General features: G+C 43.0%; 1 protein-coding gene across 12 annotated transcripts in view; it reads left to right on the forward strand.

The window, feature by feature from the left end:
* The window catches only part of ERC2 (ELKS/RAB6-interacting/CAST family member 2), a 909,167-nt gene that overhangs the window by 718,707 nt on the left and 166,626 nt on the right, over positions 1–23,834 (forward strand). For 8 of the 12 annotated variants that reach the window (XM_080676097.1, XM_080676102.1, XM_080676099.1 and 5 more), the window contains one exon: positions 5,620–5,754. In XM_080676097.1, coding sequence (XP_080532223.1) covers positions 5,620–5,754 — 135 coding nt within the window. Of the gene's footprint in view, positions 1–5,619; positions 5,755–19,516; positions 21,329–23,834 lie in introns of those variants that run through there. The other 4 variants (XR_013960983.1, XR_013960984.1, XM_080676095.1 and 1 more) reach the window with 2 other exon arrangements.

Here is a 23,834-nt window from a genome sequence, read left to right on the forward strand (position 1 = left end):
CAGGGTCCTCAGTAGAATCTTTTCCATTACTGATTCTTACTCTCATATAGCCCCCAATGCGGCATATTCTCCTGATAGCTGCTGTATCCTCCCACTTTATCCTCTAAGAGTGACCCAAGCATTGGAACCCAGGCCCACTCTGTTATGATTCTTTGCCCTATGGGCCTGGTGATGTTCAGGAAATCCCTCCCTTCCTCATTGTCGCTTGTTATCTGGTTTCTCCATCTTTTACTTGAAGATAAGAACTGTTGACCTTGCTCTGAATTAGCAAAAATAAGATTAGTAGAATAGTTCTGGGCTATTTTGAATATTTCTGGAAAGAAAGAGGGAGAAAAGAAAACCTGAAAGAATAAAGTGTAATTGCTATTGTATGGTATTATCTCCATATCTCATAGCAACAGATCTTATATTTTTTCTTATTTAAAACCACATTCATGAAGGTTTTATTGTTAACTTGATCCAGATGACTGATCAAAGCATAGTTTGTTATTGCCACCTTGCTAAAATATTTTTAAAGGCAGTTTTAATATTACACTTTTATAGCTACATATTGCCATTAAGCTATTGAGTCTATTACTAGTCAATCAAGGATTTTCATTTTGTTTCAAGGGCTCCTTGGATAAACTCTTCAGAAATGTCAAGAGAGATGGAATATATGGCACCTTTTCACAGATGGTGTTCATCAGGATTTTCGTTAATGGAGAAAGTTTCAGTTTTCCATGGTTGACTTCGGTGCTAACAAAAGTATTCTAGTGGCCCCTGCTCTTTCAAAGGCTAGGGTATAGTAAGGAAATTAACCCCATAACACCTCCAAACCCTTCATTATTAATGAGGCAAAAAACCAGGGACACCATGGAGTATCTCACTGGATCCATTTTACTAAAGAATGGAATATTTCTTGAAAAAGAACATTTATCTTGCTCTACCAATGTCTAAGAACAACAACAACCAAAAACAAATATACAACAGGGAAAGTTAAACTATCACATGGCGGGGGGTTACATAGTCAACTGGCCCATCATAGACCCTAATTGTATATTTTTTCTTTCATTTGTTCCAAAGTAGCCTATGCCCTTTCCATTCATTCCTTCATTCATTCCTACATCTATTCAACACACACATATTACTACTAATACACCTGACTCTGGGTTAGGTGTTGAGTACAAGGGTAATTCGGACATAGTGTTTGCCTGGAGAGATTATCAACCTAGTTGTGGAGGAAGCCAAGAAAGCACATGATTATTTACCATTCATTGAGATAAGTGTTGTGATGAGTGAGAGGTTGAAGACGGGCTCAGGATTCTGGGAAGGCAGTGGATGAGCACTCACTCCCTTTTGAGACAGGTTTGGGGAAGGCATTGCTGGAAGTGATGGTGTCAAAGCTAAGAGCAGAAGAACTGAAGGGTATAATTCAGTAAAGGTAGAGGATGACAGCATGACAGAACAGAGACAGCATGTCCCAGGGCTGGGGAGAGGAGATGAGTGGTGAGGCTGGGAAGTGAACGGCAGTCACCTCCCAAGAGCCTTGTAAGCTGCGGAGGAGCTGGGCTCTTTTCCTGTGGCCGTGGGAGCCTGTGAGGAGCTTGAAGCTAGGGAGTCTGTGGGTCTGAGGTCACTCTGGCTCCAGATTGTGCTCGATGGAAGGCAAGAGTACAGCAGGAGAGCTGCTAGGATCCTATTGCCCTGGAGAAATAAGGTGGTGCCTGGGAGAAAAGGGAAGTAGAAAATGAAATCTGATTAGATTGGTCTCAGCAGCCATGACATAATATCATAAAACCAATAAAACACTGTTAGCCAAAAGCAAAAGTGTCAGGTCAGCCATTTGGTAGACACTGGAAAGGAAATAAAAACGGGCTTCAGTGGATTGCTAAGTGAGTCCATGAGTTCCCAAGTGCAGAGCAGGGGGAAGCTACCCTCTCCAACTTTATATTAGTTTTCCTGGGAATGCAATTGTGACTGCCCAGATTTACTGTTTAAGGCTTTGTGGTAGGCACCTCGTGTTAGCTGATGGCTACAGGGATATGAACCATTATGCATGGAATCACCCAATAAACGTGTCTGAAGTTATTTGAATGAATAATATCCTTGTACCAAAGCTTGCTACAATTTTCTTCAGTGTTTTTTTTTTTTTGTATGTTTGTTTTTACCCCCCATCAGCCTTGAGGGAGTCTTATTCATGGCTTCCTATCCTTCCCGATGATTCTTGGTGTGTTAGGAAACAAATACAGTTGGGTAGTAATGAGGATAGGAAGTGTAGATTAAAAAAATTAAAGGAGGTTTCTTTCCAATCTGACAATTAAGCAAGCAGGATTGGTCAAATTTTCTTATAGAAGAAAAACTAGCAACCAGCCTGTAAGAAATCGGTCACAGTTTAGGGGATATGTTACAAGCAAGATAAATAAAAGTAGTCTAGAGTATCAGGCCAAACTCTCATTTTTCATCTCCGTTTCACACTCTTCTCTTTCAGCCCAGACTAATCAAAAGAAGCCTCTTCCGCTCACAATTGCTCTGTGTACATTTCCCCCAGATCTGGTATTCACATGAACAATGTGGTTTATTTATATTTCAGCACCAAATTGGAAAGATGACATCATTCATTTACAGTCTTTATCCCATGACATGCCTACTCTCCAACACCTCATTTCAGCAGACACATTTAGGGCTGCATATAGCATCTTGTTTAGCTTGTACATTCTTTTATGGGATACAGTTCAAAGGTAGGGAACTTTAGGCTTGTCACTGGTAAGAAAATAATCTCATAAAATCACAGGAGCTTCCCCAAAGGGTAAGAACATTATGATATTTACAATAGCCATTATTATTTGTTCATTTAGGCTCCATCGTTCATTCTTGGGCAAGTCCCTTCCTTATTGGCCAGAACAGATTTTATAGCTCCCTTTAGGCCCTAGAATTCTATTGGAAGACACAATTCCAGATTTATTAGTTCACAAGTTCAAAAGTAACAGGCTCCTGACAATACTGGAATTTTAGGTGTGAACACTGAATTTCAGCATCTCCTGTACCAGGGTTGGCCAAATAAGGGAGATCTCAGGACTTAGTCGGCAACTGACCTTCTATTTCTCACAAGACATACCTTGTCCATTGGGTCTTCTGATACTGTCAGGGGGTGAATGAAGGACAGACATGCTATCAGCTGCCAAAGGTTTTCTGGGATTTTTAATTTAATTGTTAGGTGGATCTTTCCCTCTAATTTTATAGATTTCATCCATATAATGCATTTTTTTTACACCTACTCTGGGGCCATTCAAATATTGTACACATTTTAAAAAATGGAATGAGTGAATCATGAGACATTCTTTGGCAGGTAGAACTGGGATGTGAGGTGTTTCCAAGACTTAACAGAATGGAAGCATTTATGGGAAGCAGTTTCTACCTGTTCAGCTGTTTGCCATTTTTGCTAACAGCAGGACAAGGGGAAAAGCCTAATGATTCAGAATTGGAGGACCCAGAAAACCTCCAAGCCCTATGTCAAGAAAGAGGCTCTCAGGGTTGAAATTGATGCCTTGATTTTCTAGCTGCAGAGGGAGAGAGTAATAATATGTCCCAGGAAAGTTTTGAGGGCAAGTTAGATTGTGGGTGGAAAATACTACAAGAATACACTGTGTGAGGTCCAGAATTATTATCAGAGCATTATTTATATCACATAATAAAATTCCCACTGGTTGGAGGTTCTGCCAGCCTCTGACGTCCAGCTCTCCTAAAGTGCTGATGGCTGGTCGTCATCTCAAGCTACCAGTGAGATTGTTACATGAATCATGAGAGAGCCTCCCCTCTCAGTGACCTCCTCTGGCTGAAACAAGGGTGCAGCTTGCCTCTAGAATGGCAGCATCCCTCAGAGTCACGGTCCCTTCTTTCCTTCAGCCAGGCATTGCAGCAACAGGCATAGAATACACTGTCGACTCTAGACCCTGAGCTGGATTCTGGGGAGAGGCAGATGAGAGAAACAGCTGCGAGTCTACCAACAGACGGATAGATAAGTCTGGGTACAGAGTGGTGGTAAGTAGGAGGCACACATCACCTGGCCTCAAGGTTGGTCAGGAAAAGGCTGTGAGTTAGCCAGACACAAGTTAGAGGTGAGGGAAGATGTCTGTGGGAGGTGTCTCAGGCAAAGAAGGAAGGATCAAGAAGGAGAAGTGGTGCCCTGGCCAGTGTGGCTCAGTTGCTTGGGCATCATCACATGCACCTAAAGGTTGCTGGTTCGATTCCCAGTCCGGGCACATGCCAGGGTTATGGGCTCCATCCCCAGTGGAAACAGGCAGAAGGCAGCTGATGGTTTTCTCTCTTTCTCTCCCTCTCTCTCTGTAAAGAGCAATAAAAAATATATATATTTTTTTTAAAAGTGCCTTACAATAAATAACAACAACAATAATAATAGCAGCAGCATTTGCCTTTTATTGCAAGCCCGTATTGTGCCAGGTTCATCATAGAGAGGGAGGCATTCTCCCTCCCATTTTAGAGTTGAGGAAATTGAGTCTTAGAAATAGTTAACTAAAATAAACCAGCAGAGAAGTGCAGCAGGACTTGAATCCCGTTAGTCTTATCTCTAAAACCACCTTTGTAAGCTTTCTGGGTTGGGTATTTTTATCTGCTTTTTAGGCATTTTTCTGGATTCTGTGACCCTGCTAGGTCAATTCGTCGCTGGTATGTTATTGCCCTGCATAGTGAAACAAGACAATAAAACAATTCTATGGCCCTGGGGGTTTAACTGTGACACCTGTGGCTTGCCTCCTGTGCCAATCATAGTGGGGAGTAAATTACAGTGGTCAGCTCTTCTCCATCGACTCTGCCCCTTTTGCCCAATTTCCCCCCAAAGCTCTATAAGTTAAAACATCCACAGAGTGAGTGCTCTTTCGCCAGAATTCATCATAGCAACAAACCACTTCCATTAGTATTTTTGCATTTGGCAGCTCTCGAGTGGATTTCCTGCCTTGTCCTGCAAGACCATTGTTTGTCTGTGGTTCCGTGTCTCCACTCAGTCCTCTCCCATCTTTTCATGTAGGGCTTCCTTGTCTTGCTTGTTCTAGAGCAGTGGTCGGCAAACTCATTAGTCAACAGAGCCAAATATCAACAGTACAACGATTGAAATTTCTTTTGAGAGCCAAATTTTTTAAACTTAAACTTCTTCTAACGCCACTTCTTCAAAATAGACTCACCCAGGCTGTGGTATTTTGTGGAAGAGCCACACTCAAGAGGCAAAAAAGCCGCATGTGGCTCGCGAGCCGCAGTTTGCCGATCACCGTTCTAGAGCATAGGATGTGATTGTTGGCAGTCTGTGGTGGCAAGCTTACTCTGGGTCTCGGTGATCGCTTGACAATGTAAAACAAAGCACCTTTGGATGAGTCCATCCTTTCCCCTTTAAACCACGTGGGAAAGTACAGTTACATCTACGAGTGCAGATCCAAGGTCCAAGCAGCATCAAGGGTGTGGCGAAGCCTCTTTCACCAAAGTGTGATGCTTTCCTTTAAGTCTCATTGTGCCTACAAATGAAAACTTGTGGGTTAGGAGCAAAAGGAGCCCTCTAGGTGCTATAATGATGCCCTGGGTGTCTTTGGCTGGGCTTCTCTCTGACAGAGTCTTCCTGGCTTTTGCTCTGCACAGACCCAGAACAGGATGAAGCTGATGGCGGACAACTACGACGAGGATCACCACTACCACCACCACCACCACCACCACCACCACCACCGGTCTCCTGGGAGGTCGCAGCATTCCAATCACAGGCCCTCTCCCGACCAGGTCAGTTCCCTCGCACTTACCTCCAGGACCCCTTCTACCCTTTGGATATTTTAAGATAAAATAAATCATCCTCGAGAAATAATAAACAGCATAAAGTGATACGTTCTTTGAACTGAAACTAATAGCTTTGGTATTTATTTCCATCACTCAAGGAATCTAAATGTTTTCCTTTCTCCTTCCTCTTCAAGGTTTTGTCTGTTCTTGTTTATGTTATGCATTTTCTTGCCTGCCCTCCTTTCTTCTTTCATAGATACGCAGCCTATTGCCAGCTCCGTATCTACTGGTGGGTTACTTTGGAATGTCTTTTTCAGTTTTGAGAGAAAGCACTTTGTTTCCATGAGCTTGGCAACCAGAGAGGCCTTGAGTTTGCTGAGCACTTTCCTAGAAAATTCCTTAGTGATGCCAGGTAGCAGTGGGACGAAACAACACACCCAGTGACGTCAAGGGGATCTGGTTTCTTTGATTTGGACCCTGTCTTCTCCCTTGACTCAGTAAAGCAAGTGAAAAGATGGACTGACAAACACAAGAATCTCCTGTGATTTTTTAACTATTTTGCATTCACCCACCAAATGCAAAAACTATTTACAGCATTTAGTATTAAAACTCTTGAAGGTGAATTTCATGGAAATGATTAAATTTGATGCAGGCTAGCAGGATGATAGAGTCAATATTAGCAGTATTTCTGCCTTGATTGTATTAGGACCTTCCCTTTATGATCCTGGTATAACTTAGTTGGTAATTTCAAGAGGGACAGAGACAGAGGTAATGGGATAGAAGCATCTTGATAAGTATGAATGCCTTTGTTAAGTATTTCTGAATATGTGAGGGGTGGACGTGTTGGAATGACCTATGTGAAGAGGTTTTTAATTGTTTGTTGGAGGAAAGGGTGCTTAATATGCTCCTAAAGCTTTTTTTTTTTTTTTTCAGATAGCTCTGTTTTATTCTCACTTCATACCACTAGCATCCCAAAAGAGAAGTTAAGATTACAAGTCTCCAATATATTTTACCAGAAGCACAACTCCAGGGGGAGCCATTTGTATAGTCTACAACATAAAAAGGGCTCCCTAGGGCTTGTAGTGAGGTAGCTCAAACCGGGAGGTCCCCTATCCCCAATCCAAGCTTGGCCCCACCCTTGTACTGGGAACCATTTGCCCTCAGACACCTCAAGGTTTTGTCTGTTCTTATTTATGTTATGCATGTTCTTTCCTCCCCTCTTTTCTTCTTTCATAGATATGCACTATTGCTGGCTCAGTGTCTACTGGTGGGTTATTTTGGAATGTCTTTTTCAGAACACCTGCAGAAGGTGTTCATACACAGGACATGTCAGTTTCTGAGGTTAAGTACAGAAAGGCATGAGTGCATGTCATTAGCTAGAAATGGTTCTCAATTTGGAGACCAGCAAAGTGGAAAGGGATATTATTTTTGTGTCATTATCTTGAATGACTGTGGTTTTAGTTTGATTTGGTTTTATTTCTTCATTTCTCATCCCTCACAACCACCACCACCCTCACCTGCCCCAGTATAACTGGCATCCTGCTAATCACATCTCTTCATTCTGATTCCTGGTCCCTACACTTTGCTCCTCAACCTTCCCCCATGAGGAGTGAGTGTGAGGTTTTATTTGGTGCTAAAAGGCCACATGGGCTTCCACCCAGAAAGACAGGAATAGAAAGCACCATAGGGGCATAAAGAAGAATTTGGAGGCAAACTGGGGGAGTTGATTGCACAAGGACCTGGTGGGATAGCACACAGGCTTGTTTCATCATGGAGACATGTATGCTAATATGTCCTGCTACCAGCAGGGCACCAGATCAAATTTATCTGCCTTGTGAATGATATTTCTTAAAAAGCTTATCTCTTGCTACTTTTCCAGAGGTCTTTAATAATAAACTAGAGTGCTTGCCTGCTTGGTTGACCCTTTTATGTTTGTCCATTGACACCAGAGGTTGTCATAGGGCAGAATCATAGTTCGGGGTTGGAGGCCCTTTCCAGAAGAGCTAGCATTCCTTTAGGAGTGTGGCTAAGGTATGTCATCAGGACCTCTGACACACCTTTCTCATTGCTACTGGTAGGAAGATGAGTCAGCAAAGCAGTAGGCTCCTTTGTTGCACATTTTCAGTTAGAAGAGGAGAGCTAAGCAAGGACCTGTATGAGGAGGCTGACCCCAGTGACTATGATGCCCTTTTTGACTAGCTGTCTGAGGTCTAGGGAAATGATGCTCTCTCTTTACTGAAGATTTGAGATTCATAATCATCAAAAACTCATATCAATATATGCATTGTTATAAATCCAAGTCCCAGAGTGTAACAGTCTTTTTTTTTTAATATATTTTTATTGATTTTTTACAGAGAGGAAGGGAGAGGGATAGAGAGTTAGAAACATCAATGAGAGAGAAACATCGATCAGCTGCCTCCTGCACATCGATCAGGTCCCTCCTGGGACCTTTCAGTCCACAGGCCAATGCTCTATCCACCGAGCCAAACTGGTTAGGGCTGAGTGTAACAGTCTTAAAAGGCTGGGAAGCCTGTCCCAATTGATTATGAACTCTACACATAATTGTGTAAGCATATATGTTAATATGCATGGAGTGGAGTTACTTCTCCAGAGAATGTGACAGACTTATATCAGTGTGTGACAACACTGGAGTCTAAATAATGGGTGATATGAATGAGATTTGAACTAAATGTCCATAATGGACCCATGTTCACTGAACTAACCAACAGGAAGATATCGCTTCCAGGATTCCCAGTTCCTTTCCCATCAATCTTGTAGCCCCGACTTTCCTGTGCCCCGAAGGTTGACCATCACTGTCTTCAGGAAGAGGGCCTGCAAATGTTGACATTATCTTCTGAGATTTATTAAGAGATCAGAACATGAAAATGAAGAAATATAAACAGTCAGTCACTTTGCTACTTTTCCAGAGAAATTCATTTTTCCTTAGGAGATTCAATTTAAGTATTGCCAGGTTTGCAGAATTAGATTATTTTTCCATTTCTTCCCTGTCCCTCTCTCCTTCACTATGGTTTTGCTTTTTCCTCGGGAGAAACTGAATCCAAGGGTTGTAAGTCTAGACTAGCATTTCCCAAAGTAACTTTGGAACATTAGTCCCATGAGGAAAGTCTTGAAACAGAGATTCAGTGGGCAGAGAATTTCGGGAAAGTGCTGCATATTATAACACAATCTTGGAGAATCTTGGTGCAATTAGCAGATCAAAGGATCGAAAAAGTCATATAAGAAAGAAAGCCCTCCAATTTTATTTAATCCAGCATTTCCCAGATTTATTTGATCATAGAATCTTGTTTTTTCTTTTCTAGTAACATCTGTGCTCTGAGAAATACTGTTCTCAGAGTATCAGGTGAAGAAGGAGACTATCCAGTTTAAAACAGGGCTGATCTAGTTTCCAGCAGTGTTTTTCATCTTAAGGTGGAGTTTTGAAGCAATTTCCCCTATGCTTTGCATAGCAGAAAATGAGAGTGCCCCTTTCATTTATTTCCTGTGATGCCTTTTTCAAAGGTATAACATCTGAGAATGCGTTATCCCACCCAAAGCCCAATAGGGCTCAACTAAGGAAGCCACTCTAAGGATGAGGACCCAGGAAAGCAAGGATAATAATAAACGTGCAGCCCCTCAGGGATTTGAAATGAGTGTGATGAGGGGAAGGAGGGTTTGGAGGACATGTAAGAGGAATCAGGGGGCTGTGGCAGTCCAGTGGCCGAGAAAGGAGCAGTTAACCATCGGTGTGCCCTGTGACCCCCAGGATGGCCATAGTCATTGACTATGTCCAAGTAGAACAGTCACACAATCCCAGTAATGCCTGCAGAAAGTCCTTCTAATCAGGAAGTGAGCACAAGGGCAGACAACAAATATTTCCTGTGACAAGCTGCTGGTGAGCTTTGAGAAACAGTAAGGACCAACGGGTCACTGGAACAGGCTGGGGACACAGGAATTTTATTTTTAGTGAAGGTGCCAAGACTGATTTTAGAAAAGCTAAGTGGAAACTCAACTTCTCAATGCCCTGTGTACCTGTCGTCATCAGTATCACCTGTTATTTTCTGTAGTATCTTTCCTTGCCTTATCTATGATGTCAAGTCCTTTTTCCAGGCATCATATGATTTTCATTGTTCCAAAAAAAGTCATATTTCATTAATTTCCTTCCAGTGGCTCCCAGGTATGAGCTAACCTGTAGATAAAAAAACAACAACACATACCCTCAGAGTGAACCCCACGCTCCCACCAACACACAATTCAGCCGCCCTTTGGGTCCAGGACTTGCATTTCTGTGCTTGGGTTTTTGGGTTGGAGATTGCACCTTTAAGGTCCTGGATCTCAGTGTCACTTCCTGCTAAAGCATCTGCCTCTCTGAATCTAATGTGTAGATCCCTACCTGGCAAAAAACCTAAAACATTTCTGGCTAGAAACTCCCCCAGCATGTGGTCACTTACAAGCCCAGAACACACCTCTCCTTTCTCCTTCCTTCGAATGAAATGCTCCCTGAGGGGAGTTGGGAAGCTCAGGACATGTTCACTGCCGGGAGATTTTTAGACCCCATTTAAAAGTTACATTTCACATTTTACTTCAGAAATCTTACTTCTAAGGAAGAGCTAAAGTCTGGGAGCATGAAGGCATAGTATTTTTTTTTTTAATTGATAAGTGATATGTTGTTCATACTTTTTTTTTTTCATATTGCAAAGCACATTCACACCTGTCTGGCATGTAATATAACATAAATGTCTGTTGAGTACATTGTTTCCTCAGCACCTCTGGGAACTAGGAAGGACAGATGGAAGTATCTCCAAGGTAAAGAAAAGGATTTCCAGATTAAAAAAAACACACACACACAAAATAAACAAACAAACACAAAACCCTGGAGCTCAGAGAGGTTTTCTATTATCCAGGGTCACACCCAGAAAATCAACAGGCCCCAAATGAGGACCTGAGTCCCTGGGTTCTGTACACTGGTGGCCAGCCTTTCTGGATGTTAGTATGTATGCATTGGTGCAACCAAATGTATTAATATGGTTGCATGGCTGTAATAGCAAGTTTTCCTCTAGTGCAAATGTGCTTTTCTCTTTCCCATTAAATTATAGTAAATGTTAATCCTGTTTCTTTTGTTTTTCAAAGTTGAATTAAAATGTCATCTCAGTTCTCTTTCCATTTGCCTCAACTTTTATTTTCTTTGTTTCCATTTGTCTGTTCTGTGACTTTATTCCTCTCACTCCCCTCACCGCCCCCCCCCCCCCATTTCACCTGTTCCCCTTTATTCTTCTCTATTCCTGTTGTCCTTGTGCCAGACACAGTGTGGCTTCCCGCACCTCTCCCTGGTTACCTTGGTTTGAGTCCCTCTTCCCACAGACAAAAGAGTCATAAGGTAAAGTCAACTCAGGGTTCTTACCCTCTCTCTCTGCCACCCTTGTCCACACTGCACACACCTGAGTCCCAGTACCTGCTCTCAGGTAGAATTCGTCAGTGTCCTGCAGAGCATTCCCAGACAAGGGGGATTCCCAGCCATCCCCGCAATCAGGGCCTCTGTGAGGTGGTGGCTGGAGTCGACTGACAGTATTTGCAAGCCGCATGTATTTTTTGGCCCAGACTGTGAGGTAAACCACTTCCTTGCTTTTCTCCTCCTCCCAGGGGCCTGCATTTTATGTTTGGTCAACAAAGAGTTGGTGGAATCACATGGTCCACCAGGAAAACTAAGGGGTCACAGCAGCCCCTCCCCGGACCCCATTACTTCTCAGTAAGCCAACTCCAGGCTCTGGTTCCACACCCACCCTAGGGCGCCCCTCCGTGAAGTGCTGGGCTGGGCTTGTGATGGATGCCCTGCTCTCTGGGCACTGCAGATTAGCCAAAGTGCAGCCCTTTGAATTCTAACAAGCAGACGAGGGGTTTCACTTGCTTCACGGCCCCCAGAAGATGGATTCTGTATATAGAGTTGTTATGCCTAGCTTTTGCTTCGGGAAGAAAAAAATTTATTTTATGTTTTGAGGTTAAATGAATGTGGGATAAATGTATACACAGTGTCCTGAGTGTGTATATGTATGTATCGTTATATGTCAGATGAACTGAGGACTTTTCCACATATGGAAGAATTTCTCAAGATCATGTTTAACTAGAAATTTCTCTCCGTAACTTCCCTGGAGTGCATGTTTGAATATACATTATATATACATATATATGTGTGTGTATGTGTAAATACATTTTCACATTTCCTGCATATAAGAAAACTTACCACATATCAGAGCTTACTGCAGTATCATTACAGAACAACTGGAGGGGAAAAAAAACACACCCAGAAAATGTTAGCTCCGCATGCCAGTAACCTAATAAGAAAAATTACATGTGTTAGGCTTTTAATATCCATTTCCCATCCAAGCTAGGATGGCTGAAGCTTGCCCGATTCAGAGCCAACGGGGACAATAGAGTTTGCTTCTGTTTGGGGGGTTTTTTGTTTGTTTGTTTTTGCATTGCAAATCTAATTTCCTGCCTCACTTTTTGGAAGAAGCCTTGGATTTTGGCTTCATGTACAGATGCCAAATTAAAAAACCCATGAAGAGACCTCTTCCATTGGTTTGAGACCCTCTCCCCTCTTCCCACAGGCAAAAGAGCCATAAGGTAAAGCCATGCTTACGGATGGGAGAAGGGTTCAGAGATGTCGCCTGTTCCCATTCTGGGCCAGTCCTGCCAACTAGAACCCAAGATATCCTGGGTACATTTTGAAATAAATGTTGTGAGCCATTTGCCTGTTTTCTTTCCTTTAAAAAAAATCAATTTTTTTTTTTAATTTTATTGATTTCAGAGAAGAAGGGGGAGGGAGAGAAAGATAGAAACATCAATGATGATAGAGAATCATTGATTGGCTGCCTCTTGCACATCCCCTACTGGGGATCCAGCCCGAAACCTGGGCGTGTGACCTTGACCGGAATTGAACCCGGGACCCTTCAATCTACAGTCTGGCTCTCTATCCACTGAGCCAAACCGGCCAGGGCTAATTAATTTTTTTAAATGTAATTATACTTGACATTTAACATTGAATTGGTTTTAGTTTTACAACATAATGATTTGATGTGTGTATATATTGTGAAATGATCACCAGAATAAGCTTAGTTAACATCCATCACCACACATTGTTATAAATTGTTTTTTTTCCTGTTACTTGCCCCTTTTCTGTGACTTTTTCAAATCATAGAGTTGATTGGAAGATGCTGCATTTCCAACGCAACACATTTTTTTAAGTACTTGAAATAGATAACTCAGATGTTACTTTTTCCTTTATCCCTTGAAGACTACTAAAAATCCCCAAAGCTACTCAAACACGAGCCAGAAGGCATATGTGATTTCTGAGCATTGGGAAAGAGGTGGCAGGTGTTTGTTTGCCCATGTATAAGAGCAGGAACTCTGGAGTGGCCCTGCCCTGGCTTTCTGTGAGGCCACAGGTAGAGAAGAAAATGAGGACAAATGTCTGAGCTGCTGTGAGAGCTATTTAACCACTCCTTCCTCTAGAGCAGTTACATGCTCACCCAACCATTACAAACCACAGAAGAGGATTCAGGCGGGCAGGGGTGACACAGCCTTTGGGAGGCTCGATTTGCAGATGAGCAGGTCATTGCCAAATCTCTTTAATCTGGGTGTGATGTTAATTCCTCACCTGTAAGCACAGGCGGGCATGATTCAATAAACCTGCCAGGTAGGGCCATCACCGATGGGAAAGAGGCAGAGCTCCTTAATGCATCAGGCTCCTCCTGTTAAAGGATTTTTCCTTACAGGAGATTTGAACCTATTGACAATTCCAGTCTTACTCTATTAGGGGTAAAGGTTTCTCCCCCTTTTTACTGATTCCTCTTAGTTTTAAACTTTGTTTGCAGTATTAGGGTCTCATTAAGAGATTTGTTGCAGTATCTTTTGAGTCAGCAGGGGTATTCAGACACAGCCTGCACTCCCCAGCTTGTAGATTTAGCTCATCTTGGCAACATCGGCGGATTGATTCCTTTTCAACTCGCTGCTCTAATCCACTCACATTTGTCTATGAGGCAGAGCCGCAGCTCCCCCATTGAAAGGAGGTGGCCAACCCTGAAACATCTCAAAGCAGGGAAATCCATTTTCTATTGCGAAACACCGTTGCCTCTCTTCTTCTCTGGAACTGATGTAATAAGGATCATGTTTGGCTCACACACTCCAGGCGCTCGCCACACTCCGAAGATAACGGAACAGCCGAGGAAGGGGGATTGGAAACATTCTTGAATGTACCCTGCACACACTCAGATTCGGAAAGCTGCCTCACTTGCAGAACAACAGCATTCAAAAAAATTGCTTCAGATTCTAAAGAATGATCTGAATAAACTCTAGCTTCACACAGCCCAGCGATGCTCAAATGTCTAAGGATGGTTTTATACAGTACCAGATTCTTTTCTCACACACACTTTTGCCCTTGACCGTAATGCAAAATCAAATAGTTTTTTATGATAGTAACAAATTATCAAATGCTACCAACAGGGGTGATGTGTCCAGTTATATTTTTATACACTTGTAACATCCACAAAGTGCTTTAATTTATATTCTCTAATTTAATTCACCTGGCAGCCTTATGATGTGTCAGGGTCAGGATATGATCCCACGTTCTTTCTTAAGGTAACCACAGTCAAGGGGCCTGAGGATTTGGTTGCCCACTAGCCAGGAAATGGCAGAACCAGACTCATAGTGAAAACATAATGTTCACTGTGTTTAACAAAGCCGCGTGCTAATGACTGATGGACGAGGGAGCAAAAGTAAAGCCTGTGTCCACCGCTACCCCTTTTTATGGCTATCTGGCAATGGCTCAGCGTGGAGCAGATGTTGACTTTGGGCTCCGGAATGGTATTGTTGGCCACATAGAGCCTTCTGGCCTTTCCACCTCAGCTGGGTCTCTGATATCTTTCAGCTGAGGGAGCAGGCGCCATGCACCAAACCCTGGTTTGTCAGAATCGCTTTGCTTAAAGGAAATAGAAAACACTTCTTTAGTCGCCCCACAACGATGGTCCAAAAATTGAGGAAGCACCTCTTGGGTGCTGATAACATCCCCATTTAAGAGTCATGTGCTCTTTCTTCCAAGAGCCAGAGGGACCCACCCTAAGTCCTACCATCCAATGCCAACGGAACCTTCCACAGCTTGGAGAGAGACCTGCAGAGTACAAAGTACTTGAGAGCTGAGTCCAGAGAACCAGCAAATGCCCGAGGCCAAAATGAGCTCTTCTTTCTCAGTCTTCACAGCCCCCATCTAAGAGAGGGTAGACCTTTGTGGTCAGACAGATTGGCATTTGACCCTGGCTCCACAGCTCCAGGTGTTTGGTAGCAAGCTACCAGAACTTTCTTCCTGAGACTTCTTTCCACGTCAGCACGGAGAGCCTGCCATGGGGCTGTGGTGAGACTCAGGGAAGCAGCACAGAAAGCTCTCACACTGCCTCTAACCTGGATCAGGTTCTTATACCTGCTGGCTCATTTCTAGTCCAGGTCAGAGATAAGGTAACAGTTACATTTAAACAGAGCACCCTTCAGGTATTTAAACCTGGACAGGATTTTCCTATTATTTGGGGGAACTTTGTCTGCAAATGGGCCCCAGAGGCTGTGATAAATACAAATCCTATAAGAGTTCATGGCCATTCCTGACCTCATCACCTGAACAAAGGCACCCACCCAAGGGCTAGGCATTCTAGGAGGCAGGAGAGGTGGCAGACATAAATGGGAGGTCTTCAAAGGGAAGGTTTGAACTTGACCCTGAGGGAAAACTTACTAGTGCCCTGAAGAGTATCAGGGCCCCTGTTTTCCTTTTCACATGCACTTGTCTTCCCCAGCTCTGGCCACACCTTCAGCTGGATATGCAAGAGGGCTTGGTCCCACCCAGGTGCAGGGCACATCATAAACCCCACACCATGGTCCTGCTTTCAGGACTCATGCAGCTGAAGTCTGCAGAGTCCTGGGTTTTTTAGTTTTCAGGAAATGTCAGAGAAGCCCTGAATTGAACTGGGGCAGGGGTGGGCCTGGTGACTGTCCCTGTTACAACCAGGACATTCTCCTTGCATCTCTTCCCATCTCCTCCTGACAGAAATAGTGGCTGACTTCTCAGAGGGGAAGTGGGCTGATTTGAAGGTGATACTGCCATTATTTCACTCTCATTTCCAGATAAAACAGGTATGACAGTAAGGTCCCAGTCAGGAACCTCATCCTCTGATTTCAGGAAAAAAAAGGCTGGTTATCAAGTCAAAGAGAATTGCCAGGTTTTGTTTATTGGTTTTGGGGGGTTGTTGTGGTTTTTTGTTGTTGTTTTTTTAAATATCCAGTGATGGCTGGGATTTGCCTGCTGGTTGCACCTAAAGCTTCAAAATAGATACCAATTAAAGGTTTACACCAGGCTATTCATCATGCCAGATTATAGAGTTCCTTCCCGAGCTTTTTCTTCTGGGGCTAATAAATGCTCCCCATAATGGTGAGTCTCCTGTCCTGTCAGCGATGACTCAGTCCTTTGCCCTTAGATCTTGTCATCAGCATGGCCCAGTGAGTGACCCATCTGGTGAGGAATTTTGTTTTATCTCAGAATTTAGAGAATCCCTTTAGGGCCCAGCATTTGGGACTGTAGGATGGCCATCAAGGCCTCATATCACCTCTGGAGCCATAGATACATCTGGAGGTTTTTTGATAGTTAAGCTTCCTCTCTCTTCAAAATTTGCTGTTTTGTGGTCACTGCACTCTGGGCTTCTGCCCACCTTGGATGTTTCCATCCCAGATGCTGTGGACAAAGGCGCTTGGATGACTGATGGACTAGAGGCTCTCTTTCCATCCGGAAACTTTGGCAGCCCCTGGCATAGCCATCACTCAGGAAGGACACACGAGGGAGCAGACACAGGCAGCATCTGGAACAACCAGTGCAAGGAGAGGAGACAGACTCTCCAAGGCCTGGGAGGCACACTTTAAAACTCCAAATACTGCTAGACAACTTGGCATAAAGTTAGTGATCAAGTGATACCTATCTGTTTCTTATTTTTGGTCCCCGAATTTACATTTCTATACTGTAAAGTTGCTGAGCGAATTAATATTTCATCCCGAGATGCAGGCAGTGCAGGAGTCTAACAGCTGTGAGCATTTGGAACTCCTTGGTGCTTCCTCTCTGATTAGCTCCTGCGTTTTCTTTTTTATTCCCCAAGCAGACACTCGCTCTGACCCAGATGACTCGGTGATTAGGGTCAATTCATGTTGAAGCTTTGAAGATTACAGAGAGCAGAAACGGCCACTACTTCCCTTTGTATTTTCTTTTAAAAAACGTTAAACCTTAGAAACTAAAAACTTGAGAAAAAAAAAAGCATAATATTGCAAGTTCAGTAAAGGAATTTATCCACATTTCTGCCATGTTAAATGTTAGCAAAGTTTATATTGGACTGTCATATTTCTTTACTTTATTCACCGGCATACAAGATGTCGATCTCAACATCTGGTTTTTAATAACCCTCGACATCTGGGAGCTCCTTTTTATCCCTACGGTGGACGAGGCACAGTAGTGATATTGGCAGTGTATATTTTCAAGCTACAACTCCTGTCTCATTCAATCATAATTAATTACCACTTTTTAATGTATTTAATTTGCTAAAAGTGATTTGCATTGGACCACATTTCACTGTTAAGAAAATAGCGGTCGATTTTGGTGACAGTGGCTTTCCTCTTTTATTCCTTTCCTCTTTTTTAAAAATTTGAAACCCTGTGGGGATGGATTTGAAACAAACTGAATGTATACATGGCTCTTGGATTTTAAATGCAAAATGAAATAAACTGCTCTGCAAGGAGAATGATTGTAGAGTCTTTGAGAAGCGGTCAGGAGAGGCTACAGGCTGCCTTAGAGGGAAAGCGTTGTTTTTTCTAACTTTGGCAAATCGCAGCATCTCTCTGGACCTGAAATTTCCCTACAGCAGTAACTCCCAGGCTCAGGAACCTTGTGATGAAAGCCTCCATCCAGAGAACTACACTTCCACACATCCCCACAGGTTCTGCAGTGAAGTTCAAGGGGTTGCTAGACCCCTGGCAACCCATTTGTAGGTGCTGTAGAATTTCCCTTCTTTATTAGCATAAAAAAGGGAGACCAACTTTGCTTTTCTCCAGGAACTGAAAGGACATTTAATGAATGTAAAAACACACTTTTCTCAAGTTATGTAGAAAAAAGGGATTTTTTTTTTTTTTTTTTTTTTTTTTTTTGTCAAGAGTAATTACTAGACTGTGCAGTGACAAGCAAGGTCAATTTTACATGAGAAGACCCAGCCAAAAATTATCAACTGTACCTTTTTTTTTTTTTTTACCAGACTATTCCTATCTAAACTGTCCAGTGCAAATCCATACTAAATTATGCAATTCTGACTGCATGCAAATCTCCTAATGGACTCATATCAGGTGGGGATTCGTAACCCTTTATGGTCCATAGACCATTTTGGCAGTCTGGTGAACTCTCTGAACCTCTTCTCCAAGTAATATTTTTAAATACATAAAATAAAATATGAAGAAATAGAAAGGAAATAAATTATATGAAATTCAGTTCAAGACCACAGATTTAAATATTTGAATAGATGCACAATACCTTTGCCTATTGGCAAGATTAGATTGAACTGTATGAAACTGCTGTTTTTCAAAAATGGCCAAATATTGGCATTTTCATATGATTCAACCTAATACTGCAACAACCTAAGCAGTAAGGTTCCAAATAGTGAGAAAATATTCCAAGCTTTGTTTTTTTTTTCTAGTCCTGGTTTTTAAAACCAAGAAGCACGCCCTGGCAAAACCTGGTTTCGTCAGGGACCTGTTAAAAGACACAGCTCCCCAAAGTGCATGTGCAACAGGAGTTGAACCTCTGGGTTGTCTACACTCTCGATCCTTGCAGGGAACAGTGAACACTCTTGCTCAAAATAGACCTTGTGATGCTGGTCTTATTGTGAATACACTTCTGTCCTCAAAGATTAAACTTCCCTGCCTATCTGCCACTTCACTAAGTGGGGAAAGTGGCCAGAGCCATTCTGGAAATGTTTTCAACAACGAGAGTTCGGACCAAATAAGTTTCTGTTTATCCACAGTTGAATACAATTTTAAGTTAAACAACATTGCCTTTCTGCAAGCATTGTGCCGAATTGGAAGTGTACTCTTCTCTTTGAAACTTATTTGGTTGCAAATGGATAATCATTCCGTGGCATGCACATCCTCTTTCATGCTGAGAGCAAAACAGAACCTGAGGAATGGAGTCCACAGCAGGTCTGAGCCAGTGTGAACTATCGCATGTTACCAAAGTCGTTCCACCCAAGTAGATCTTTTTAATAAAAAATTCTTCTTCAGCCTTTATTGATACTTTATGCTTAAGAGAAATTAAGGGTATTTGATGACTGTAATTACTTCTCTGCTTACCTAACAGGTTTAATCTACTCCTTAGGCATATGCAATTCGGATGGCATGCTTTCCCCAAAAATAATCATCTGCTAATGTAGACTAATTTTAATCTCCTAATCCAATCTTGACAGAGAGTTAGAGCTGGGTGGGCGGAATGTTTTTGTGTGGGGGTTGCCATAGATACAAAACTCAGTTATGTATTTGACAAGTCGGTGATGTGGAACTGAAGTTACTATGGGGTGTTTTTTCTGGTGCTTTAAGATGAAAAAGCAAAGTGACGATCGGTGTGCCTTTCCAGGGCATCACGGTGTAACTAACCTTCTCTTCTTTCATTCCGTGCTCCCCCCCTCTCCGTGCACCTCCCCCGGGCCGGCCGCAGGATGACGAGGAGGGCATATGGGCATAGCCGGGCCTGTAAACCAAAGTTCCAGTTTTGTTTTGAGGGGTGAGAAACCATCTTTTATATCATTTTTCTTTAAAAGATTGCATTCTGGTGTTGTATTGTGTGCGTGATCAATCGTGCTTGCTGATGTCTGTGACCGTGCCCTGTGTTTGCTTCTGTGTTCTGTGACCATCCCTGAGAGCCCTCTCCTTCCTACCCACCCTCACCCCTGCCACCCTGAAACCACATGATTGCTCTGCCTTGTTGGGGCTGGGTCAAGCACGATTCCAATGTTTCTGTGTTATTTAAGATGTAAACTCTGCCCTTGCTAGAATCTATACACACTTTTTAAAAGCATGGCTGTGGGCTCAGAAATTGTCACAATTCTCCAGCACTGTTTGCTTTTGCCAGATCTGCCAGTGTGGTGTGACTCTCACATCTCTCTGGTTGTGTCAAATGTTTGACAAGGAATAAGGAAAATAAAACTACATACATTTTTATGGAGCTGAAATTGTCATCTCTAAGAAGCCCATTTGATGGATTATGCTACCTCTTCTCTGGCAGTTCTGAAGAGAATGCAAGGATCAAGGCATAGTAATGGTGGATGGGTAACTGGACCTCTCTGAATGAATTAGAATAGAAATATTAATGTTGACAGGTCTCATTAGTGCCATATCTGTTGCCTTTTTACAATTGCACTTCTACAGGGCTTTGCATTATAAATTTCACACATTGCATTTTTAGGATGTTTTGCTCTTTTAAAGGTTGGCTTTTAGCTATGAAGAACCCACCCTCTATTTCCATCCTATATGCATTATAATGGAATGGTGGTGCATGTATTGCCACAGTTACAAACGGGACATTGAACTCTGGTGACATTCGCTGCTAGACTCACATCTCTCCAGGTCACAGCAGGCTTCTTAACACCAAGCCACAGCTCCCTGGAGTTGCATATACCTATGGTGACATGGACTATGGTAGGCCATGGTGTACCATGATGACTTTTTTATGGTCAAAGAGTACTGAATGTGTAGTTCGTTTTCCGGGACAAACATGAACTGTCACAGGGCTGGAGCACCACCAGGTCTATGATTAGAGAGGCAGTTCTCTGCATAAACTTAACAGGTGTCCCTTCCTTAAGTCTTGCTTTCTATTTCATGGCAGTGGGGCTTGGGGTGAATTTTAAAACAATCGCTGCTGTTTTGCCTGTGGGTGTGTTTCATTGCTTGGTGTGAAGCTATCTTAGGTCCCACCAATGAGTCAGGCCGCTTCCTCTGGTCCTGCAGGAAAGGCACGGGCGGGGGAGGGGGGGCGGCGTTGATTTTTAGATACAATAGCTTTCTGGGAAGTAAAGATGTAACACCTTCTTGATCTTTTTGCCGCCAATAGAACCTTCTTCCTGGTGACTTCGGAGTATCTCCTTGCTTCTCCTTTTCCTGGGTGAAGGGGAGAATGGTACCAGAATTGTGTCTTTTCCATGCAAAGTGGCTCCAAAGGGAAGCTTGTAGGTATGAGTACTTGGGGAAACCAGAGATGTTCTCCCTGTGTCTAGGGAAAATTTTAAGAGAAATATCACATTTACACACCTAGAAAATCTAATAAAAGAATAAATTGGCCTAGCTGGCATGGCTCAGAGGTTGAACGTCGACTTATGAATCAGTAGGTTATGGTTCCATTCCTGGTCAGGTCACATGCCCAGGTTGTGGGCTGGATCCCCAATGCGGGGCATGCAGGAGGCAGCCAATCAATGATTCTCTCTCATCATTGGTGTTTCTATCTCTGTCTCCCTCTCCTTTCCTCTCTGAAATCAATAAAAATATATATATTAAAAAAATAAAGAATAAATTGACCTAAAACAATATTAAATGAGAAGGAAAGGTTTTGTAATATTAAAAAGCAAAGGTGTCTAATCTGCCCACCACATGCACGGATGGGGTAGGCAGAGGAAGGCTCTACGAGTTTGGGAGGTTGGCGTGAGAAGTGTGGGTCCTACTTGCAGCATTTCTATGATACTGCTGCTTCTGCATCATAGAGGTTAGGGCGTGAGGCTGCATTTCTGTCTTTCCTGAATCGTAAAGATTTTTATTGCTCTTTTGTAAGATTCATGGCATCCACTCTGCCATCCCTTAGATGGGACCTGTGTTGTCATCCTCAGGGGGGACTCGTGCCAAAGCCCATAGAAGACCTAGCTCTGCTCATGAATTTACCCAAACACCCTGAACCCCAGAAAACAACTGTCTTCTGAAAATTAGTCAATATGTAATCCCCCTTAAATATGTTGTAATAAACTTTATAGGCTTCTGAGGAAAACTACTTATCTTTCTTTATGGTTCCCTTAAACAAGTTTACTCAGATAACTTCAGGCTTTTAAAACCGTATCTTAGGGACTGAAATAATGAGATGCTGGGGAACCTTCTATTTTGAACAGCCGTTGCACGTTCTGAGTCACATTACAATCTGTGGGGCCCGAGGAGACGTTAAATTTACAACTGAGGATGGATAATAGTGGCATATTAAAAATTAACTGTTTTGAATATTGTGATTTATGACCCTTATAAAAGAAACATTACAAGACGTTACTTTGCTAACGCATCAGCAATATGCTTATAATAGTATCTGAAGTATCTGGTGTTTTGGTGCTAAAATGAATCATAATTTAGGAAAAGTAGCTCCAAAAATGACAACAAATCGGAATTAGTGTAGCCACTCTGCCAGCCCCTCCCTTTTTTACCACTTTGGGCTGAGACATGATTTATTTCTCTCACTGTGATCATTCAGGGGTGCTGTTTTCCGAGAGCAAAGTGGACTGGGGAAAGTGTGCTTTTCTAACGAGTTCTGACAGCCCCTAGAGCTGGCCTCCCTCCCCGACTCCAACCTCATACCCCACCTGGGCGTTATCTGCATGTCACCCATGTAGTCCACAGAACCCCAGCTCAGAGAGACGCCACGCTCACTGCTGTTAAATTGTCACTGTTGTGAAATTCTTAATAATATTTGACCAAGGGGGCCGACAATCTCATTTTGCACTTAATCACATAGTCGGTGCTGCGTGGATCCACCATATACTCTGCCTCCAAATTCTCTCTATTCCCCGCCCTGTTGGCTCATCCCTACTCCTCTTTTCTGGAGGCTGGAATTGACCTTTGGCCTTCTATACTGTCATGATTTTCCTACAGAGAGCCCAGGGGATCACATTTCTGGCACGTTGTTGCCCTCTTGGGCCTCCCCAAGATACATATTCAAACACTGTCCTCTGCCCCCCACTTCTGAGCGGGGAAAATGTGCTCCTGGAGCTCTCAGTACCTTTTCTGTCTTGCTTCGCAAAATACGGGAAAGCAGATACTTAATTCTCCATGATTTTAATTCGGGAAAATCCACTTGATGTGGTAATTATTTGTGTGGGCAAATAACTCTTCATTTCCATTGAATGGAGGCACTTTCCTTGGCCCCCCTAAGAGCACCTTGGTTATGAACATTTAATGAGGTCGGGCAGTGAGGGACCAAACCAAGTCACCTTGTAAGACCTAGTGCTGCGTCGGCCTTGACATTTGAATGTTCCTGCTTTCACTGTGAACTCTCGTAATTGGGTGGACATAGAGCTCAAGGTCATTTTTATTTCTTAAATCACTAGAAAGGAAAAGGTCATTTTAGATTGAAAACACATGCAAGTTTTTTGGTCCTGATTCCAAAAAATACAGATGTGGGCATTAACAAGTATTGGCATGGGACTGTCATGCCAGTAGGTACATCCTGTTCAAAATGAAAAATGGTAGCTCCGTGCCACCAGCACGTGGCCCGTGTTACCGAGGCCAAGTGTGTGGCACAGAGCGCTTGGCCCGGAAGGGGTTTTGTGCACACGGGAACTCCCTGTGTGCTCCCCTCAGGGAGAATTGGGAAGAGGTGTGTGTTATTGTGGCCTGAAAGTTGATGCTTTCTTGCTTTCCCTTAATAGACAGAGTCTAGAGACACTGAGCCTGCGCTTGCCCTGGGGCAAGAGGAATCCTGTGGCTGTGAAGGAAGTCTCGGAAGGAGCCCAGGGCTCTTAGTCTTGTCCACTAAAGTCCTGGCTTGTCTGCAGAGTGGAGGCTTTCCTTTACCCCTCCTGCTTTTAATTCAGCCTAAACCTCTATGACTAAGCATCTCCTCCTCCTGCCATTGGCTACTGAGACTTTTCTTTCATTCATTTACTCGTCCATGCAATCATTTTTACTTCCTCATCCACTCTTGCATCAAATGGCTAAATTCTTGTTTAGATAGTGAGAAAACAATGATGAAGAAGATGTGATTGCTACTCTGTGAATCTTACAATCTGGTT

This window comes from Plecotus auritus (genome assembly GCF_963455305.1).
Source record: "Plecotus auritus genome assembly, chromosome: 6".
Lineage (NCBI taxonomy): Eukaryota > Metazoa > Chordata > Mammalia > Chiroptera > Vespertilionidae > Plecotus > Plecotus auritus.